This window comes from Corythoichthys intestinalis, chromosome 18 (assembly GCF_030265065.1).
Source record: "Corythoichthys intestinalis isolate RoL2023-P3 chromosome 18, ASM3026506v1, whole genome shotgun sequence".
Classification (NCBI taxonomy): Eukaryota; Metazoa; Chordata; class Actinopteri; order Syngnathiformes; family Syngnathidae; genus Corythoichthys; species Corythoichthys intestinalis.
The window spans coordinates 13,178,801-13,196,404 of record NC_080412.1 but is presented as its reverse complement, the minus strand read 5'-3'; the positions used below and the strand labels follow the sequence as shown (position 1 = coordinate 13,196,404).

The window sequence follows — 17,604 nt, the reverse complement described above, 5'->3', positions numbered from 1 at the left end:
ACTCACTATGACCACATCGTACTCATGAGAGTCCAATCCAATCCAATCACGTAATCGGAAATCGGGCCTATCGTGTAATTTTTCAGAGGTTCTGAATCGGGTGAAAAGTATCTGGTTTTGAATTTAAAAAATATATTTATGTTTTTCTGCTTCATGCTCGTACAGCGCCACAGCTTTCACCCTCCTTCCTGCTAAGCAGTGCGACCAAACTGTTTTTCTTGGTCACCAGTGCAGCTGGTGTTTGGTACTTAAAGTTAACGATGATTGAGAGGTTTTTAGCTTTGATCTGGCCAGAGACGTCTCGGCAGCTTCACGATCAGAGGCAAAAATGTGTTAATCATCGTCAAGCTTCGTATACAGTCTGAAGTGTGCTGTGGCAACTCATTCATTGTGTAAATGAGAGGCTGTTCTCGGCAGCGTGAGCGTCAAATTAAAAAACAGCATTTTTTTCGATTTCAGATCAGGACTCGATATCAGCAGATTCTCAAAATCAGGTGACTCGGACTCGGGTGCAAAAATATGCGATCATAACATCTAGGTTAAGGAGGTTTGTGAATGATGAAGATTGGTGTATATAAAAGGGATCTAGGAAGCCATGTCTCTGCACAATTGCTCCTTTTATGAGGAGAAACAAAAGTTTACATTAAATAAAATAACAAAAAAAATATCGCAGGTCCTGCGACCGGACTTGCGATGGCGATGTTCAAAAGATATATTGTGCAGGCTTAATGGGCATTACATTTTGGTCCATCACCAGTGATGTTCACATATGTGGAGGGCAGGTCTCAATTATATGAATAAAAACAGAAACACACTCTGCTTATGGCCTCCAATAACACTCTAAAGTAGTTTTTTTTTTTTTTTTTTTTTTTACATTTTATAGTACTGTACCTGCCATTGACAATGATAGACTTACCATTATCATTGGAATTGGGAGGACTGGCTTTGAACGCCCATGTTTCAGTGCTATTGATGCTGCTAGACGTCCAATCCATTTTGACTAGTATGGTCAAATGAATATTCAGACTTTTGTGTATTTTTAATGCTTCCCCTTGTTTGTCTGCCCCCTGCAGTCGCCTGACGTCCATCACCTCCACTCTCTTCCCCAAGGGGAGTCGCAGTGTCGTTCCCCGAGACATGCCGCTCAATATCTTTGTCAAGATTATCCAGTTTATCGCGCAGGTGTGTGGTTTACCAAAGCTGTCCGTTATATCACTACTGTGTATATTTTTGAACATCTGTGACATCTGGTTGTGCTCAGGAGAGGCTGGACTTTGCTATGAAGGAGATCATATTTGATCTTCTGAGTGTGGGGAAGCCTGCCAAAGCCTTCAGTCTAAACCCAGAGGTATGAGTTTTTTCATGGGCAGATGTTCGTGGGTTTTTTTTCACGATGGGCAAACACTGATAAAAAGTAATGGGGATAGGCACAATACATGCCTGAGGGTCATGACTTGGTCTCTATCTCATTTCAGAGGATGAACATCGGCCTAAGAGCCTTCCTGGTCATCGCCGATGCTCTACAGCAGAAAGACGGCGAGCCTCCCATGCCCAACACGGGCGCCACACTGCCCTCAGGCAACTCCCTGAAGAAGAAGAAGACCTACCTCAGCAAGACCCTTACGGAGGAGGAGGCCAAGCTCATCGGCATGTCCTTGTACTACTCGCAGGTGCGGAAGGCCCTGGACAACATCCTCCGGCACCTGGACAAGGAAGTGGGCCGCTGCATGATGCTCACCAGCGCACAGATGCTTAACAAAGAACCGGAGGACATGATCACGTATGTGACACTGTATACAAATGAAGTTGGAGTATGCTTCATGTTGCTTTTCATCTTGGACAGAGGGGAAAGGAAGCCTAAAATTGACCTTTTCCGGACATGTGTCGCCGCCATTCCGCGCATCCTCCCTGACGGAATGTCCAAACCCGAACTCATCGATCTTCTCTCAAGGTGAGCTAATGTCAACACCGCATTGTGACACTCTTACTATTGCTACTTTTTTTTTCCTTCTTCAGACTCACGGTGCACATGGACGATGAGCTGCGTCTCATTTCCCAGAATTCCCTTCAGAGTCTCTTGCTGGATTTTTCCGATTGGAGGGAAGACGTGCTCTTCGGTTATACGCACTTCCTGTTGCGTGAGGTCCAAGACACCCAGCAGGGTCTTCAGGATGCGTCTGTGAAGCTCCTGTTGCAGCTGCTCACTCAGTGGAGGCTGGCGTTGCAGCTCCAGGGAAAAATGCGAGGTGGCGTGGAGGTTCGTTGCAGAGACTTTTTGGTACCGGTTTTTAATTTAAAAAAAATTTTTTTTATGGAGATAAAACATAAAAGTTCATATATTTTTCAGTTAATTTTTCTAATCAATTTATTCATTTAGTTTTCATTTTAAACTTATGTATTCACATTTTTTAAATCAAAAATGGGGGGAACGGTAAATATTATTTTATTTATATTGTCTATTGTGTCTTTTTATTGTCTTATTTTTTTATTTGTGGTTTAATTTTTAAAAAACAGGGAAAAAGCAAATTGTGTATTTTTTAATTTGTGTGTTAAGAGAAGGGGGAGACAAATTACTCTTTGATTTCTGGAACCCTCAGTCTTTCATTGAAGACTAGAGAAATGTTATGTACATTTTATTTTACCAAGAAACCTGAAATTGATGCACATGATATACTTTTGCGTGTCACAAAATATTATGTGGTTGGCCGGATCTGGCCCCCGGGCTGCCAGTTTGACAACTGTGCTTTAGCTAATACTCATGGTTATGTTGTGGATGCAAATATTGCTTTTAATTTGGTGGTTTTTGTTCCTCAGGCGAGCCCCAGAATGACTGAACGAAGCCCACATTGTTCTGTACTCCATGCTGTAGAAGGTCTGGCTTTACTGCTCCTCTGCTCGTGTCAGATCAGCACCAGAAAGTTAGCAGTGGGCGTGCTCAGAGAAATTCGATGCCTGTTCACTGCGCTCGGACATGCGGAGGTACACTATACACACAACCTGCAAAACAATCAAACTACATGTAAAATACACTTGTTTTTTGCCACACACTACAATGATGCAACCTGAAAGGTTTCATATATTAGTGTCCTCAGTCTTGAACGTCTGGCTGAAGTGAAAATGAGGCTTTTTTTTCCTGGACTGCAGGATGATGACAAACCCATGATTGAAGTCATGGACCAGCTGAGTCCGGCGGTAATGGAAAGCTTCGTCCACGTGGCTATTTCTGACTCTGTACGTGACGTGTGAACCTTCGCAGTTGACGTCATATCCTCTTGGTTTCTCATTCTGAACACTTTATTTCTGCAGTCTACTTTACCCATGAGCCACCACGTGGACCTGCAGTGGCTGGTCGAGTGGACGGCGCGGTTGGTGAGCAGCTCCTATGATGTGAAGAGCCCCAGCCACGTCTGGATCTTTGCCCTGTGCTTGAAGGACCCCTGGGTGCTATGCCTGCACATATTCCTACGGCAGGAGCACCTGCCCAAGCACTGCCCCGTGGCCCTGGGCTACGCCTGGCCCTACGCCTTCACACGGGTGCAGCTGCTGCTGCCCCTTGTTGACCCCAAGTATGTACGCCCAATTGTAATTTTCAATTTTTGTTGTGATTAAAGTAGGGCTGTCAAAATTATCGCGTTAACGGGCGTTAATTAATTTTTTAAATTAATCACGTTAAAATATTTGACGCAATTAACGCAGATTACCCGCTCAGAAAGATTTAAATGACGGTACAGTGAAACACCACTTGTTAATTGTGTTTTATGGAATTTTGCCGCCCTCTGCTGGCGCTTGGGTGCGACTGATTCAGCCACCCATCAGCATTGTGTAAGTAATTATTGACATCAACAATGGCGGGCTACTAGTTTATTTTTTGATTGAAAATTTTACAAATTTCATTACAACGAAAACATTAAGAGGGGTTTTGATACAAAATTTCTATAAATTGTACTAAAATTTTTCTTTTAAGAACTACAAGTCTTTCTATCCATGGATCGCTTTAACAGAATGTTAATAATGTTAATGCCATCTTGTTGATTTATTGTTATAATAAACAAATACAGTCCTTATGTACCGTAGGTTGAATGTATATATACATCTTGTCTTTTCTTTCCATTCCGAAAATATTTTACAGAAGAATATGGCATATTTTATAGATGGTTTGAATTGCGATTAATTGCGATTAATTACGATTAATTAATTTTTAAGCTGTAATTAACTCGATTAAAAATTTTAATCGTTTGACAGCCCTAGATTAACCCTTGAGAGTCGAAGGACGCGCCGGCGCGTCCTCAGCGCACGTCGTCTTTGAAGCGCCCTCACGTTTTAATTACGTCACCCACATGCCGTTGGTTGGTCTCGTTTTAAAGTGCGGAAGTTGCGGTTTACTCTCGTTATTATTTGAAGTCAATCGACCAACTAGAACGTGAGATATTGTCATTTAAGTTTTATAGTTTTATTGTCCTCTCAAAAAAACATTAAAACGCTGCATGGATCATTTGTTTATGTCTATATTTCCATCATTTCTAGTCCTTTTTCAAAACAGAAGCTCCATGAAAAAAACACAAATCAAACGAACCCTTTCGAAGTCACAGTGGAAGCACAAAATGCGTTTTTTTTTTTTTATAAATATAACTGCGGTGCGAGGTTCAACCGAACGAGAGGGAGGAGTGTTCTGAAGCAGCGAGGTGGCGAGCGACGGCCAGTTGGATACTGCTGGATCGAGCAGCGACTTTGTGTGACTTTGACAATGAACGGAAAACTAAATTTAGCGCAAGCAATTGTGCTTCTGATCAACTTGAGGAAAAGGATGGTCCAAATTCGTCATCATCGTCTTCTTCGGAAGAGTCCTCGAGTGAAGATAGTGACGGATTTGAACACGTGGGTGACGCCATCGACGAGCAGAGGTAAACCAACTCACTCTTTTTTTTCATGCTGAAAACGTTTCTTTTGAAAGTTTCTTTTGATATTGCAAGACAAAGTTAATTTTGATGCAATATAAGTGTGTGTTTGTGTATATAATAATAAAATGTGCATATCAGATCAAAGTCGTACGTGCACTGTGGGTATCCCAGGCAGGAATTTATAATTTGTGGTGTTCTTCTTTCTATATGAAGATTAGGGATGTAGCACATATTCAGCTATGGTATTCTTTCTATTGTCATACATATAGATTTCCATTATTATTTATTGCTGTATATATTTTTATTTTATACTTTATTATTTTCATAAATACTGACTTATTTTCATGTACATTTATAGTGACAATGAAAGCAAAGTGAAATGAAAATGGAAGGGTGGAAAGAGGACCGACACCCCATGGAAGTGTGAGCTGTGTGATGTAGCCGTGTCTAATTCCAGGACGAAACTGCTTTTCGGAGTGGCATGACTGAAAAATTTTTAACTTGTTTATTGTAAATATTTTTGAAAATGCTTTTTTTCCCCCAATGTTATATATATATATATATATTCCCACATCAATCTTCTCAATTTGTGTATATAAATGTGTGTTCAAGAAGCTTGATTGTGTGTACATAGTTTTCATCAGGCGATGGGCCGCAATACCTAAACTCATAAAGAGATGGCCTCTAAACACTTTTTGTGTTAGATGGTATATATTTTTTCACTGTTCTTTACTGTTAGGTCTGCTGTATATAACCTGTTTTGACTGGAGCATGTATAAAGGCAAAAAACGCCTATGGCTATACCTGTTGTTTATGTTGAATTGTCAAATATAAGACTATTTATTCTAATTTTTTTTGGTTGAATGTTCATCCTAACATGTTGAATAAATATTACAAAGTTTCAAAACGGTTCGTTACGCATGTTTGGTTGTCAATTGGACATCAATATTAAAAATTTTGACAAAACGATTTTGGAATTTTTGGTCTTTTTGGGCCCAAAATGATGATTTATAATTGATCAGTGAAGGAAACAACAATTTGGACATGAAGTTCAAGGTGTCACAAAAAAAGGGACCAAACCAGGCCATCGTAAACAATTCTTTCTTTGAAATATAAAGGCAACTTCAAAGGCATGCAAAATCAGACAAAATAGGCCCAGACCTTAAAGGGTTAAAGTAAATATTGCTATGAAAAATCTTTCTAAGCATTGGTAAATGTAGAGGCAACTACTTTAAGAATGACAACCACGAACGTACTAAAGCACCCGTGTAATTGTTTTTCTACCTATGTCCACGCAGCAGCCCAGTGAATGCGAAAAAGACCAGCACAGCCAGCTCCAATGACAGCTCCATGTCTCTGTGGCGGAATTACCTCATCCTGTGTCTAGGAGTGGCCAAGCCCAGTATTATGTCACCCGGGCACCTCCGAGCATCCACACCGGAGATTATGGCCACCACACCCGACGGTAGCATCACCTATGACAACAAGGTGCGTTCTTGACCATCATCTTGTTTGTCTTGGTATATACAGTGGGGCAATTAAGTTTGTGCAAGTATTAGTACTTGAAAAGATTAGAGAGGCCTGTAATTGTCAACATGGGTAAACCTCAACCATGACACAGAATGTGGAAAAAAAAACAGAAAATCACATTGTTTGCTTTTTAAAGAATTTATTTCCAAATTAGAGTGGAAAATACTGTAAGTATTTTTTCACCTGCAAACAAGCAAGATTTCTGGCTGTCAAAGAGGTCTAACTTCTTCTAACGAGGTCTAACGAGGCTCCACTCGTTACCTGTATTAATGGCACCTGTTTAACTCATTATCGGTATAAAAGAAACCTGTCCACAAGCTCAGTCAGTCACACTAAAAACTCCACTATGGCCAAGACCAAAGAGCTGTCGAAGGACACCAGAGACAAAATTGTAGACCTGCACCAGGCTGGGAAGACTGAATTTGCAATAGGTAAAACGCTTGGTGTAAAGAAATCAACTGTGGGAGCAATTATTAGAAAATGGAAGACATACAAGACCACTGATAATCTCCCTCGATCTGGGGCTCCATGCAAGATCTCACTCTGTGGCGTCAAAATGATAACAAGAACGGTGAGCAAAAATCCCAGAGCCACACGGGGGAACCTAGTGAATGACCTACAGAGAGCTGGGACCACAGTAACAAAGGCTACTATCAGTATCAAAATGCACTGCCAGGGACTCAAATCCTGCACTGCCAGACTTGTCCCCCTGCTGAAGCCAGTAAACGTCCAGGACCGTCTGCAGTTCGGAAGAGAGCATTTCAATGATTCCGAAAGAGGACTGGGAGAATGTGTTATGGTCAGATGAAACCGAAATAGAACTTTTTGGTAGAAACACAGGTTCTCGTGTTTGGAGGAGAAAGAATACTCAATTGCATCCGAAGAACACTCTACCCACTGTGAAGCATGGGGGTGGAAACATCATGCTTTGTGGCTGTTTTTCTGCAAAGGGACCAGGACGACTGATCTGTGTGAAGGAAATAATGAATGGGGCCATGTATCGAGAGATTTTGAGTGAAAATCTCCTTCCATCAGCATGGGCATTGAAGATGAGACGTGGCTGGGTCTTTCAGCATGACAATGAGCCCAAACACACAGCCAGGGCAACAAAGGAGTGGCTTCGTAAGAAGCATTTCAAGGTCCTGGAGTGGCCTAGCCAGTCTCTAGATCTCAACCCCATAGAAAATCTGTGGAGGGAGTTGAAAGTCTGTGTTGCCCAACGACAGCCCCAAAACATCACTGCTCTAGAGGAGATCTGCATGGAGGAATGGGCCAAAATACCAGCAACAGTGTGTGAAAAGTTTGTGAAGAGAAAAACGAAAACGTTTGGCCTCCGTTATTGCCAACAAAGGGTACTGAGTACTGAGATGAACTTTTGTTATTGGCCAAATACTTATTTTTCACCATGATTTGCAAATAAATTCTTTAAAAATAAAACAATGTGATTTTCTGTTTTTTTTTCCACATTCTGTCTCTCATGGTTGAGGTTTACCCATGTTGACAATTCCAGGCCTCTCTAATATTTTCAAGTGGGAGAACTTGCACAATTAGTGGTTGACTAAATACTTATTTGCCCCACTGTATACTGTATACTGTAATTATAATTGAGACCTGGCATACACATATGTAGAAATGAAATTTTGCAGTCACACAAAGGTTAATATTGTGGCCTAAATTACCCAAAATGTGATGTCCATGTATGTGGATTAGTGGTGTAGCGATTAATCAATGAACTGGAGTAATTCGAATAGAAAAAAAGCTTTGAATTAAATTTTGCTGCTTCGAGGATTCGTTTAATTAGAGTGGCGTTGTAATGGTTTGTTTTAAAAGTGTTTTGCATGTATTGATTTGGGTTGATACATTGCCCTCTAGTGGCAACAGTGAATATGACATAACTCATTTAACATGGCTGAATCCAGCTGCTCCCTGTTAAGACCAAGATAAGGTTGTGGGTTTTTTTTTGCTGATATGTGTTTTTATGCATTCGTTATTTAGTTTTGAAGTATATTTAGCAGTTTTTTGTGGGAATATGTTTGAACGATTTGTTAAGAGTATTGTTAAAAAAAAAAAAAAAAAAAAACACATTAGAATTTGATAGCATTTACGCTAGCCGACTTTTGCAATGCAAGTTAGCCAATTGTTCCTTTGTTGTACTTAGATCCTCATTTATTTATACCGTTTGAAGCTAATCTCAGGTATTTTAATTTATTTTAAATTAAAGTGCAATTCTGCATAGTTTGAAGAAACTGAGGAATTTTATTGTTTTTTTTTTTTCATTTAATGCTCTTTTTAAAGTTCAATCTTAGCAAGATTTTGATTACCATCTCCTGAAATGTATTCCGCAACTCAGTAAATTTTCTTACTCTGATATCTAGATTATTCGAACTAACTAGTTGATGGATTAATCAATTACCAAAATAATCGATAGCTGCAGCTCTAATGTGGATGTCAGGTCTTTATGCGATCTTTTTTTTTTTAAACAGTCACTTGCCCTATTAACGTTTGAGTTGATTTGTCTCATATGCCACCGTGGACACAGGTGATAGGCACGCCATCAGTCGCCTGGCTTCTAAAGCAGCTCGTTCCACTGATGAGAGCTGAGAGTCTGGAGATCACAGAGTCATTGGTGTTGGGCTTTGGCTGCACAAACGCACTCGTCTTTAGGTATGAAGCCAAGTCAGGCCAATTTTTTCAGGTTAATTTGTCAGGATGCTTAGTTCAGGAAAAAGTTTTTTTTTTATGTGATGTCATTTCTCATCCTGCGGTGTGCTTTCTAGGGAGCTCATGGAAGAACTCCATCCGCTCATGAAGGAGGCACTGGAACGACGACCTGAGGTAGATGATAAGATGATCATGAAGCTGGAGTCACTGTCAGGCTAGTATGACTTGATGGTTAGAACAACACTTGACGGTTTCAGAACAAGAAGCGAAGAGAGAGGAGGGATCTTCTCAGACTGCAGCTGCTAAGGATCTTTGAACTGTTGGCGAACGCTGGAGTTATCAGTGACAGGTGCAATAAAATTTTAAGCAATATTACATTTGTATGAGATTACTTTAATTTTTGAACAACTATATACACCGCTACATTTTTTCCCTGCTTTGAACGCTGCTGTTTGTAGTCCAACGTGCTTTATTTATGGCGGCACACCAGGCTTCTAAAGTACTGAGGCCATTTAAGCTGTATTAACGTTGTCTTTGCACTGGTCCGCAGCACCAACGGCGCGTTGGAGCGTGACTCGCTGGCGCTGGGGGCTTTGTTCCTGGAATACGTGGACCTAACCCGGATGCTCTTGGAGGCGGAGAACGAGAAGGAGATGGACGTGCTCAAAGACATCCGAGCACACTTTAGCGGCATGGTAGCCAACCTTATCCAGTGCGTGCCTGGTGAGTCACACAACAACTCCACAAGTGGATGAATCATCCTAATGGTAGTAGGAATAAATCTCTGAACTCTCTTTGTGTGAATAGTCCAGCACCGTCGCCTCCTGTTCCCCCAGCAGTCTCTCCGCCATCACCTCTTCATCCTCTTCAGCCAATGGGCTGGGCCCTTCAGCGTCATGTTCACTCCCCTGGATCGCTACAGTGACCGCAACCATCAGATAACTCGCTACCAGTACTGTGCTCTCAAGGTCAGCTTTGAAGGAAAAACAGCAATCCGTTCTTCTTCTTCCAAATCTGTTTTGGGAGCGCTGACATTGAATTGTTTCTGGCCCAGGCTATGTCTGCTGTCCTATGCTGTGGTCCAGTGTTTGATAACGTGGGGCTATCCACTGATGGCTACCTCTACAAATGGTTGGATAATATCTTGGCATGCCATGACAAGCGGGTACGTGGAATTAAAATGTAGTTATTTAACAGGTAGGAGTGTCACACATTTGAGAAGTGTGTGGTGCTGTCGCAGGTTCACCGCCTGGGCTGTGAGGTAGTGATTCTGCTGTTGGAGCTGAACCCAGACCAGAGCAATTTATTCAGCTGGGCCGTCGACCGCTGCTTCACCGGCTCCTACCAGCTAGCATCCGGCTGCTTCAAAGCCATCGCAACTGTGTGTGGGAACCGGTACGGCTCTTCTGTTTCTAAATGAGAAAAACAGCTATCATTTAATAAATAATTTATAGGGCACTCATTGAACTCATAGGCTGCTATTTATGGTACTAGATGTCAAATCCATTCGTTCATTGCTCTATTTCCCCTATAAAGGGTTAAAATGTGTTTATTTTTTTTCAGGGTTTGATAAAAATTGTAAATGTCATGAAATATATCGTTTTTTAATCCTGCTTGCTCTCTAGAAACTACCCCTGTGACCTGGTGACGCTCCTCAATCTAGTACTGTTCAAGGCATCCGACACCAGCAGGGAAATCTACGAGATCTCAATGCAGCTGATGCAGGTTCGTGCGTGCTCATTTATACCGGCAACACGACGTTAACGTGAATAAATGATCCGATACCGGATATGTTTAGGTGCTGGAATCCAAACTGTGTGCATATTCCAAGCGCATGGTAGAGCAAAATCCCGGTAACATCTTGTACGGGACGCACGGGCCTCTGCCGCCTCTCTACAGCGTCAACCTGTCGCAGCTTTCCAACCAGCTGGCCAGCATGTACCCGGAGCTCACGCTGCCTCTCTTCTCTGGTCTGTATTACACAGCCAGTTTTTTTTGTGCTTGTGGCGTGCTTCCCAAGTATCGTGTTCATCATCCTGTCATATCTATGTGTGTTCTGTCACGCAGAGGTGAGCCAGCGCTTCCCAAGCACTCACTCCAACGGCCGCCAGATCATGCTGTCCTACCTACTGCCCTGGCTGGGCAATATGGAGTTGGTGGACACCGGCCTCCTACCACCCGCCTCCAGCCCCTGCACGCCAGATGAGGAGGTCACGCGCGTGCCAGCTCAGAGTCTGGCGGGCGTGTCGCTCTTCCTTAGGGGCAATGGCTGGGGCTCCTTGCAGGCCACCTCTTTGGTGCTCAACAACCTCATGTTCATGACGGCCAAGGTAAGCGAGATACTATGTTCAGGGTTTACCCCAGGATTTTTTTAAGCTGTGATGGTGGGCTACATCGGAGTTGGACAGCCTCACCATGTCGTGCCACGGCAAAAACAAAAAAAATTTAGTTTTTTTTTTTCCCAAGAAGAATCATAACAAAGATATATTCAAAATGATTTCATTAGCCAGGCTAATGTTGAGCTCTCAGCTACGGTAGATGTGCGTAAAATGCGTAGCTGATTACAGCTACGCTACCCCACGTAATAATAAGACTTTTTTTCTTGTAGCAATAGTACAACTTACATCTCGTCGTCCAGGGGTCGGCTACCCAAAATGTTGAAAGAGCCATATTTGACCAAAAAAAAACTGATACAGTATGTGTGGAGCCGCCAAAAATTAGAAGCCTTGTATAAGCCTTATAATGAAAGCAACACCGGCTGTATGTATCGATATTGGCTATATTAGCCTACTATCAAAATGACTAAGTTGGCTACAAACACACAATTAGCCTTCAGGATTAAATGTTTCTTTTTCCTGAAGTGGATCCTATAGAGGCGGACGGACCACGTGCCTACTCTTTTGTACGATGCCACCTCTGGTTTAACTTCATTACAATATTATTGAATTGAAAGAATGTTTGGGTCATGTTTGTCCTCCTACAGAAACCATATTAAAAAGTAATATATTTCCTTCCCCCATCTTTTTCTATTTTCAAAATCTTTGAAAAAGCTCCAGGGAGCCACTAGGGCAGCACTAAAGAGCCGCACTAGAGTCGTAGTCCTTCTTTTTGGTCTTAATACGTACTACATTAACACAACAATGATAGTCCTTCTGTTACAGGACCATTTCAAGCAGTAAAATTCTAATAGCTGTGTCAAGAGTTTTACTGGTTTTGGTGAGATGGTGAATAGTTTTTTGTTGTTGTTCGTGAACTACATTTCCATAGAGACACACATCAAGGTACCATTAACTTAGCAAGGAGAGGTATGACAGTCATTTTTTTAGTGTCCCAGAGCTCGCAATACTTGAAAAATAGCGCATTTATCAAAGTTTCGCCAGCTATGATTGCGTATATCCGACATCCGAAACAGCCTGATAGCACAGATATAAGTACGCCTGCACCTCGTTGTTGACGTTAGCGCAGCAGCGCTCTGAAAACAGTGCAAGGCTCTATTTTGGGCCGCGCCTCTCCGCGCAAATTCATTCAAACCTGTACATCCGTCGAAGACGGCCGTCAACCGCTCACTTTGGCCGAAAAGTCCGATCGAAACTACTGTAATTCTCCGGATATGGGGAAGAAGGAGAGGAGTCAGTATTGGCTTACTCACTTCATTGTGGTAACAATAGTAAAGAAAAAAAATAACAAAATAACACTGTGTTGCCGCGACATGCGACCGCTATCTCTCGCTATCTCGCCCGTTCTCCCATTCTCCATACTTGCTTCCCCCCTGCGTCACAGCTCCCTAGTCCGATCGTCTCTTAAGGGGCTTCGCATAGTTACGGACATTACAATACACAATGAATAGGTTGTCGCTGAACCCTTCACACTCGGCTGCCATTAGTTTGAAACGGCCTTAAAAACATTTAAAAACAAAAAAAACCCATCTCATTTGCAAGGTGTGGTGGCTTTTATTTTGGTGTGGCGGAGCGCCACATTCTCTTATATGTAGGGGAAACCCTGATGTTGCTGTTTTTGTTTTTTATATACGTAATATGAATGTATTGGTTCAAAGGTTGCTAATTTGCATGGCGTCTGAACTCTTGTGTTCCCGCAGTACGGAGATGAGGTGCCAGGCCCGGAAATGGAGAGCGCTTGGAATGCCTTGGTGTCCAACGAACGATGGAGCAATAATTTGAGGATCACCCTGCAGTTCCTAATCAGCTTATGTGGAGTCAGCAGTGACACCACACTCTTGCCTTATGTTAGTAAACTCACTTTTTAAACTTTTTTAAACACTGAAATGTCATTTCAGTGTCATTGATTGCGATAGACATAAATACGTTCGAAGTGGGAAGATGAATGATTGAATAATTCATACTAGCCCACCCAGTGAAAATGCATTGAACGTTTAGCGACGTAAATGGCAGCCGGTGATTTAAATGACTGCCGTATAAAGGGCTAATCAGTGTTGCTTGTCCAGATCAAGAAGGTGGTCATCTACTTGTGTCGGAACAACACCATTCAGACCATGGAGGAGCTCCTGTTTGAACTTCAGCAGACAGACCCCGTCAACCCTGTCGTGCTGCATTGCGACAACCCGCCCTTCTATCGCTTTGCCGCCAGCAACAAGGCACCTACCTCGCAAACCGGTGAGAGAAGGCGCTTCTTCTGTAACTTCATGCTTGATGCTTGGAAATGACACGTTCATGCATTTGTGTATAGGTACCACCTCCAGCAGCAACACGGTGGTGGTAGGACAGGATACCCTGGCAGACACAGATGAAACAAAACTAGTCAGGGAGAGTGAAGAACGGTCAGTAATCGTATTTTGTGTAAATTACACATGACTACATGATATTGGCTTTCATGCGTGTTGATGTGTGTTACAGCAGGGCCAGGGCGCACAATAGGCTGGAGTCTCGCTACAGCAACAGCTCAGGAGGCTCCTACGAGGATGAGAAGAGTATGTAGTATGCTGTCTTTCTTTTTTATGTATTTATTTTTAATCTGCAAATCATTTTCCGCAGGTGACCCTCTTCCACCATACGCCGCATGGTTGGTGAGCGTCCTGGAGACAAACCGTCCTCAGCCATTGCCCATGCCCATCAACGGCGGCTGCTGGGCGCCTCTGGTGGACTACTTACCCGAAACGATCACACCTAGGGGACCTCTGCACAGGTTAGTCAGACAAAACTTATGGAATGAAGCCAGGTCAGATGTTTGCACGATGCGCAGAAGGAACTATGGGCGTCCAATCTGACGTAATGTTTATTTTGATTATGCATGTACTTATGTGCTTGTCTCTTGCTGTTTAGGTGTAATGTTGCTGTCATTTTCATGACGGAAATGGTGGTGGATCACAGCGTGAGAGAAGATTGGGCTTTGCACCTTCCCCTGCTGCTACATGCACTTTTCTTAGGTAATGACACACATGCTTATTCTGTAAAATGCAGATAGGCATATACTCTCACGGCCACTCACTCACAAAGCCTTATGTAACATACTCAGTGATAAGCTAAAATGATTAGATGATGAGTCAGGTTGGTATTTGACCAGGACATCTAATGGTAGTCTGTCAGTTTGCATTTTTACGCTCTGACGCAGGAACACACACAAAGAAAAATGCGCACATTGTGTTGTAAATGCCACAGAGCATTCATCATCTCATCTCACATGCACATACCTGGCATGTTATCATTTTTGTCAAGAGGCCATGATGATGGTTTTTGGCTCACAAGAGAAATATTACATAATATCTGGCTATCACGTATGAAAAGTAGGGCTGGGTGATTTTTAGACAGAAATCGAAGATTGAGAAAAATTGAGGTAGATGTCTGTGATCAGCTGTGACAAAAAAATAAAAAATAACATGGTGCTGAAGGAAACTGACTGTATTTGGCAGATTGTGTTGTACAAGGCCAAGAACAATTTATATCAACTTACTACTGTAAAGATTTCAAGAAAGAGTTGTTCTTCATTATTTCTTCGTCTTCCACTGTTGTAACAATGCCAGCACTGCTCTTTAAATATTAATGTCACTGTCAATTGCTAGGTATTGAAAAAGATGCACATCTCAGAGAAATAGTCATGTTAATGGGAAAATGAAACATTTCTCAAGGCTGTCTTCATTATCTGTTGTTCTTTTTATTTATATAAACCTCCCTAAAAAAAATTTAAAAATGTGAGCCATAATATTTATCTTAATAAATGTGGCACAAAAGGACGTGTGGAAATTGGGGAAAAAAACGTACGGTACAGCAGTATGGAATTTCTCACATTTCTGCATAAAATTACCATCAAATATGATCTGATGTTTGTCAAAATCACACAGATGTAAAAACAGTGTCTGCTTTAACTAAAACCACCCAAACATTTTATAGGTTTTCATTTTTTAATGAGGATAGCATGCAAAAAATGACAGAAGTAAGTAAAATAAGTAAGGGAACTCTCTGCCTAAGGAGACTTAAAGAACAATTGAAACCAATTGTTACCAAACAATTTAGGTCAGGTGTGCGCCCAATCACTGGTGATGAGTGGTTTAAAGATGCCCTGCCCACTATAAAACACACACCTGGTAAGAATTGTCTTGATGAGAAGCATTGTCGGATGTGCATCATGGCTCGGTCAAAAGAGCTGTCTGAAGACCCGCGATCAAGGATTGTTGATTTGTATAATGCTGGGAAATAGAGAGTTTGGCACTGTTGGTTCTCTCTCAAGGACTGGCCGTCCACCAAAGATGACGCCAAGAGTTCAGCGCAGAATACGCAGAGAGGTAAAAAAGAACCGTAGAGTGCACACTCCAATATTTCTTTGCACACATCAACTATATGTAAAACTATGGCCAAGAATGGTGTTCATGGTAGGACTCCACGGAGGAAGCCACTGCTGTCTAAAAAAACATTGCTGCTCATTTAATGTTCGCAAAAAGGCACTTGGACACTCCACAGACGTTTTGGCAAAATATTTTGTAGACTGATGGAACCAAAGTTGAAATCTTTGGGAGTAACACAGAACGTCATGTGTGGAGGAAAAATGGCTCGCCAACATCCACACCTCAGCCCCACCGTGAAGCATGGTGGAGGGAGCATCATGATTTGGGGCTTTTTTTTCTGCCTTAGGGCCTGCACGCCTTTCAATCATGAATGGCCGAATGAATTCAAAAGTTTACCAGGATGTTTTGCAAGAAAACCAGAGGCAGCCTGTCAGACAGTTGAAGCTAAAAAAAGGATGGATGCTGCAATAAGACCATTGTCCAAAACACAGAAGTAAATCAACTTCAGAATGATTTCAGAAGAACAAAATACACATTCTGGAGTGGCCAAGTCAAAATCCAGATTTGAACCCCATTGAGATGCTGTGACATGACCTAAAGACAGCGATTCATGCCAGACATCCTAGGAATCTCACTGAACTATAGCAGTTTTGTAGAGAAGAATGGGCCAAGACTAGTCCTGATCGATGTGACAAACTGATCTGCAGCCACAGAAAGCGTCTGGTTGAAGTTGTTGCTTAAGGGGGACCGCAAAATATTAAATGTGATGGTTCACTTACTTATGTGTTCCCCCTTTTGTCATTGTTTGCATGCTATTCTCATTGAAATATGAAAACCTATAAATGTTTGGGCGGTTAAGGTCAAAGCAGACACTGTTTTTTAATCTGTGTGATTTTGACAAAGATATGATCACATTTGATGGTGATTTTATGCAGAAATGTGGGAAATTCCAAAAGGTTCAGATACTTTTTAATACTACTGTATGCCGTGAAGTCACAGGTTTTCAGCCATTTTGGTATGAAGGTACAGATTGTTGAGCTTTTGCTTCTCCATCAGGCCTGGACCACTATAGGCCGGAGGTCTACGAGCACAGCAAGCGCCTCCTCCTGCACCTCCTCATTGCACTGTCGTGTAACAATAACTTCCAGGTGAGGGATTGAGGCCGCCTGCACTTTTTTCTCCTTCTTTCACCTCCTCCTGTCATTCTTCTCTTCTTTCATTTCAGGTGATCGCGTCCGTGTTAATGTTGACCAGAGAGAGCAGCGACAACAAAACCCTAACCATCAAGTCCAACTACCACAGTGACCATCAACACTCAAGTAAGAACCTCGCTATCAGTCCATTTACTTCACTATCAGTTGACGGCAAATGGGGCAAGGGGCTGCTCTGTAGGGGGCCTATTTTCAAAAATGTAAAATTCTAATATTTTCAAAAGCAAAGCCGGCTAGCGACCTAAAACCACAACAAGCAGCTCCCTTAGGCATTTATGATTCTCCACAAGCAGCGGCATCAAAAAATTCTAAATCGTTCCCTAATAAAATCCTGATTAATTATTTTTTTATATAAGTATAACAAAACTTACCTACTCACCTATTCAATATTTACCATATCACATACGTTTTTGCTCGGTATAACGACTTAGTTTTTTTTTTTATTTAGGGCAATTTTGACATCAGTTTTCAACAGCTAATAAATCACTCAATTTTCTCATAAGAAACTTAATACTTGAGGAAAGCATGCAGAATCATCTTAATTTCACTC

At 41.9% G+C, this 17,604-nt stretch overlaps 1 protein-coding gene across 5 annotated transcripts in view; it reads left to right on the top strand.

Moving 5' to 3' along the window:
* The window catches only part of fryb (furry homolog b (Drosophila)), a 68,097-nt gene that overhangs the window by 20,614 nt on the left and 29,879 nt on the right, over positions 1 to 17,604 (top strand). For all 5 annotated transcript variants that reach the window (XM_057820677.1, XM_057820675.1, XM_057820676.1 and 2 more), the window contains exons 13-39: positions 1,074 to 1,182; positions 1,262 to 1,348; positions 1,476 to 1,780; positions 1,844 to 1,951; positions 2,017 to 2,257; positions 2,815 to 2,979; positions 3,145 to 3,231; positions 3,307 to 3,566; positions 6,197 to 6,386; positions 8,968 to 9,092; positions 9,206 to 9,263; positions 9,347 to 9,438; positions 9,640 to 9,812; positions 9,897 to 10,057; positions 10,144 to 10,254; positions 10,330 to 10,484; positions 10,715 to 10,814; positions 10,888 to 11,059; positions 11,157 to 11,419; positions 13,186 to 13,332; positions 13,552 to 13,720; positions 13,794 to 13,884; positions 13,961 to 14,034; positions 14,099 to 14,249; positions 14,387 to 14,490; positions 16,900 to 16,991; positions 17,069 to 17,162. In XM_057820677.1, the coding sequence (XP_057676660.1) occupies positions 1,074 to 1,182; positions 1,262 to 1,348; positions 1,476 to 1,780; positions 1,844 to 1,951; positions 2,017 to 2,257; positions 2,815 to 2,979; positions 3,145 to 3,231; positions 3,307 to 3,566; positions 6,197 to 6,386; positions 8,968 to 9,092; positions 9,206 to 9,263; positions 9,347 to 9,438; positions 9,640 to 9,812; positions 9,897 to 10,057; positions 10,144 to 10,254; positions 10,330 to 10,484; positions 10,715 to 10,814; positions 10,888 to 11,059; positions 11,157 to 11,419; positions 13,186 to 13,332; positions 13,552 to 13,720; positions 13,794 to 13,884; positions 13,961 to 14,034; positions 14,099 to 14,249; positions 14,387 to 14,490; positions 16,900 to 16,991; positions 17,069 to 17,162 (3,884 nt within the window). The remainder of the gene's footprint in view (positions 1 to 1,073; positions 1,183 to 1,261; positions 1,349 to 1,475; positions 1,781 to 1,843; positions 1,952 to 2,016; positions 2,258 to 2,814; positions 2,980 to 3,144; positions 3,232 to 3,306; positions 3,567 to 6,196; positions 6,387 to 8,967; positions 9,093 to 9,205; positions 9,264 to 9,346; positions 9,439 to 9,639; positions 9,813 to 9,896; positions 10,058 to 10,143; positions 10,255 to 10,329; positions 10,485 to 10,714; positions 10,815 to 10,887; positions 11,060 to 11,156; positions 11,420 to 13,185; positions 13,333 to 13,551; positions 13,721 to 13,793; positions 13,885 to 13,960; positions 14,035 to 14,098; positions 14,250 to 14,386; positions 14,491 to 16,899; positions 16,992 to 17,068; positions 17,163 to 17,604) is intronic.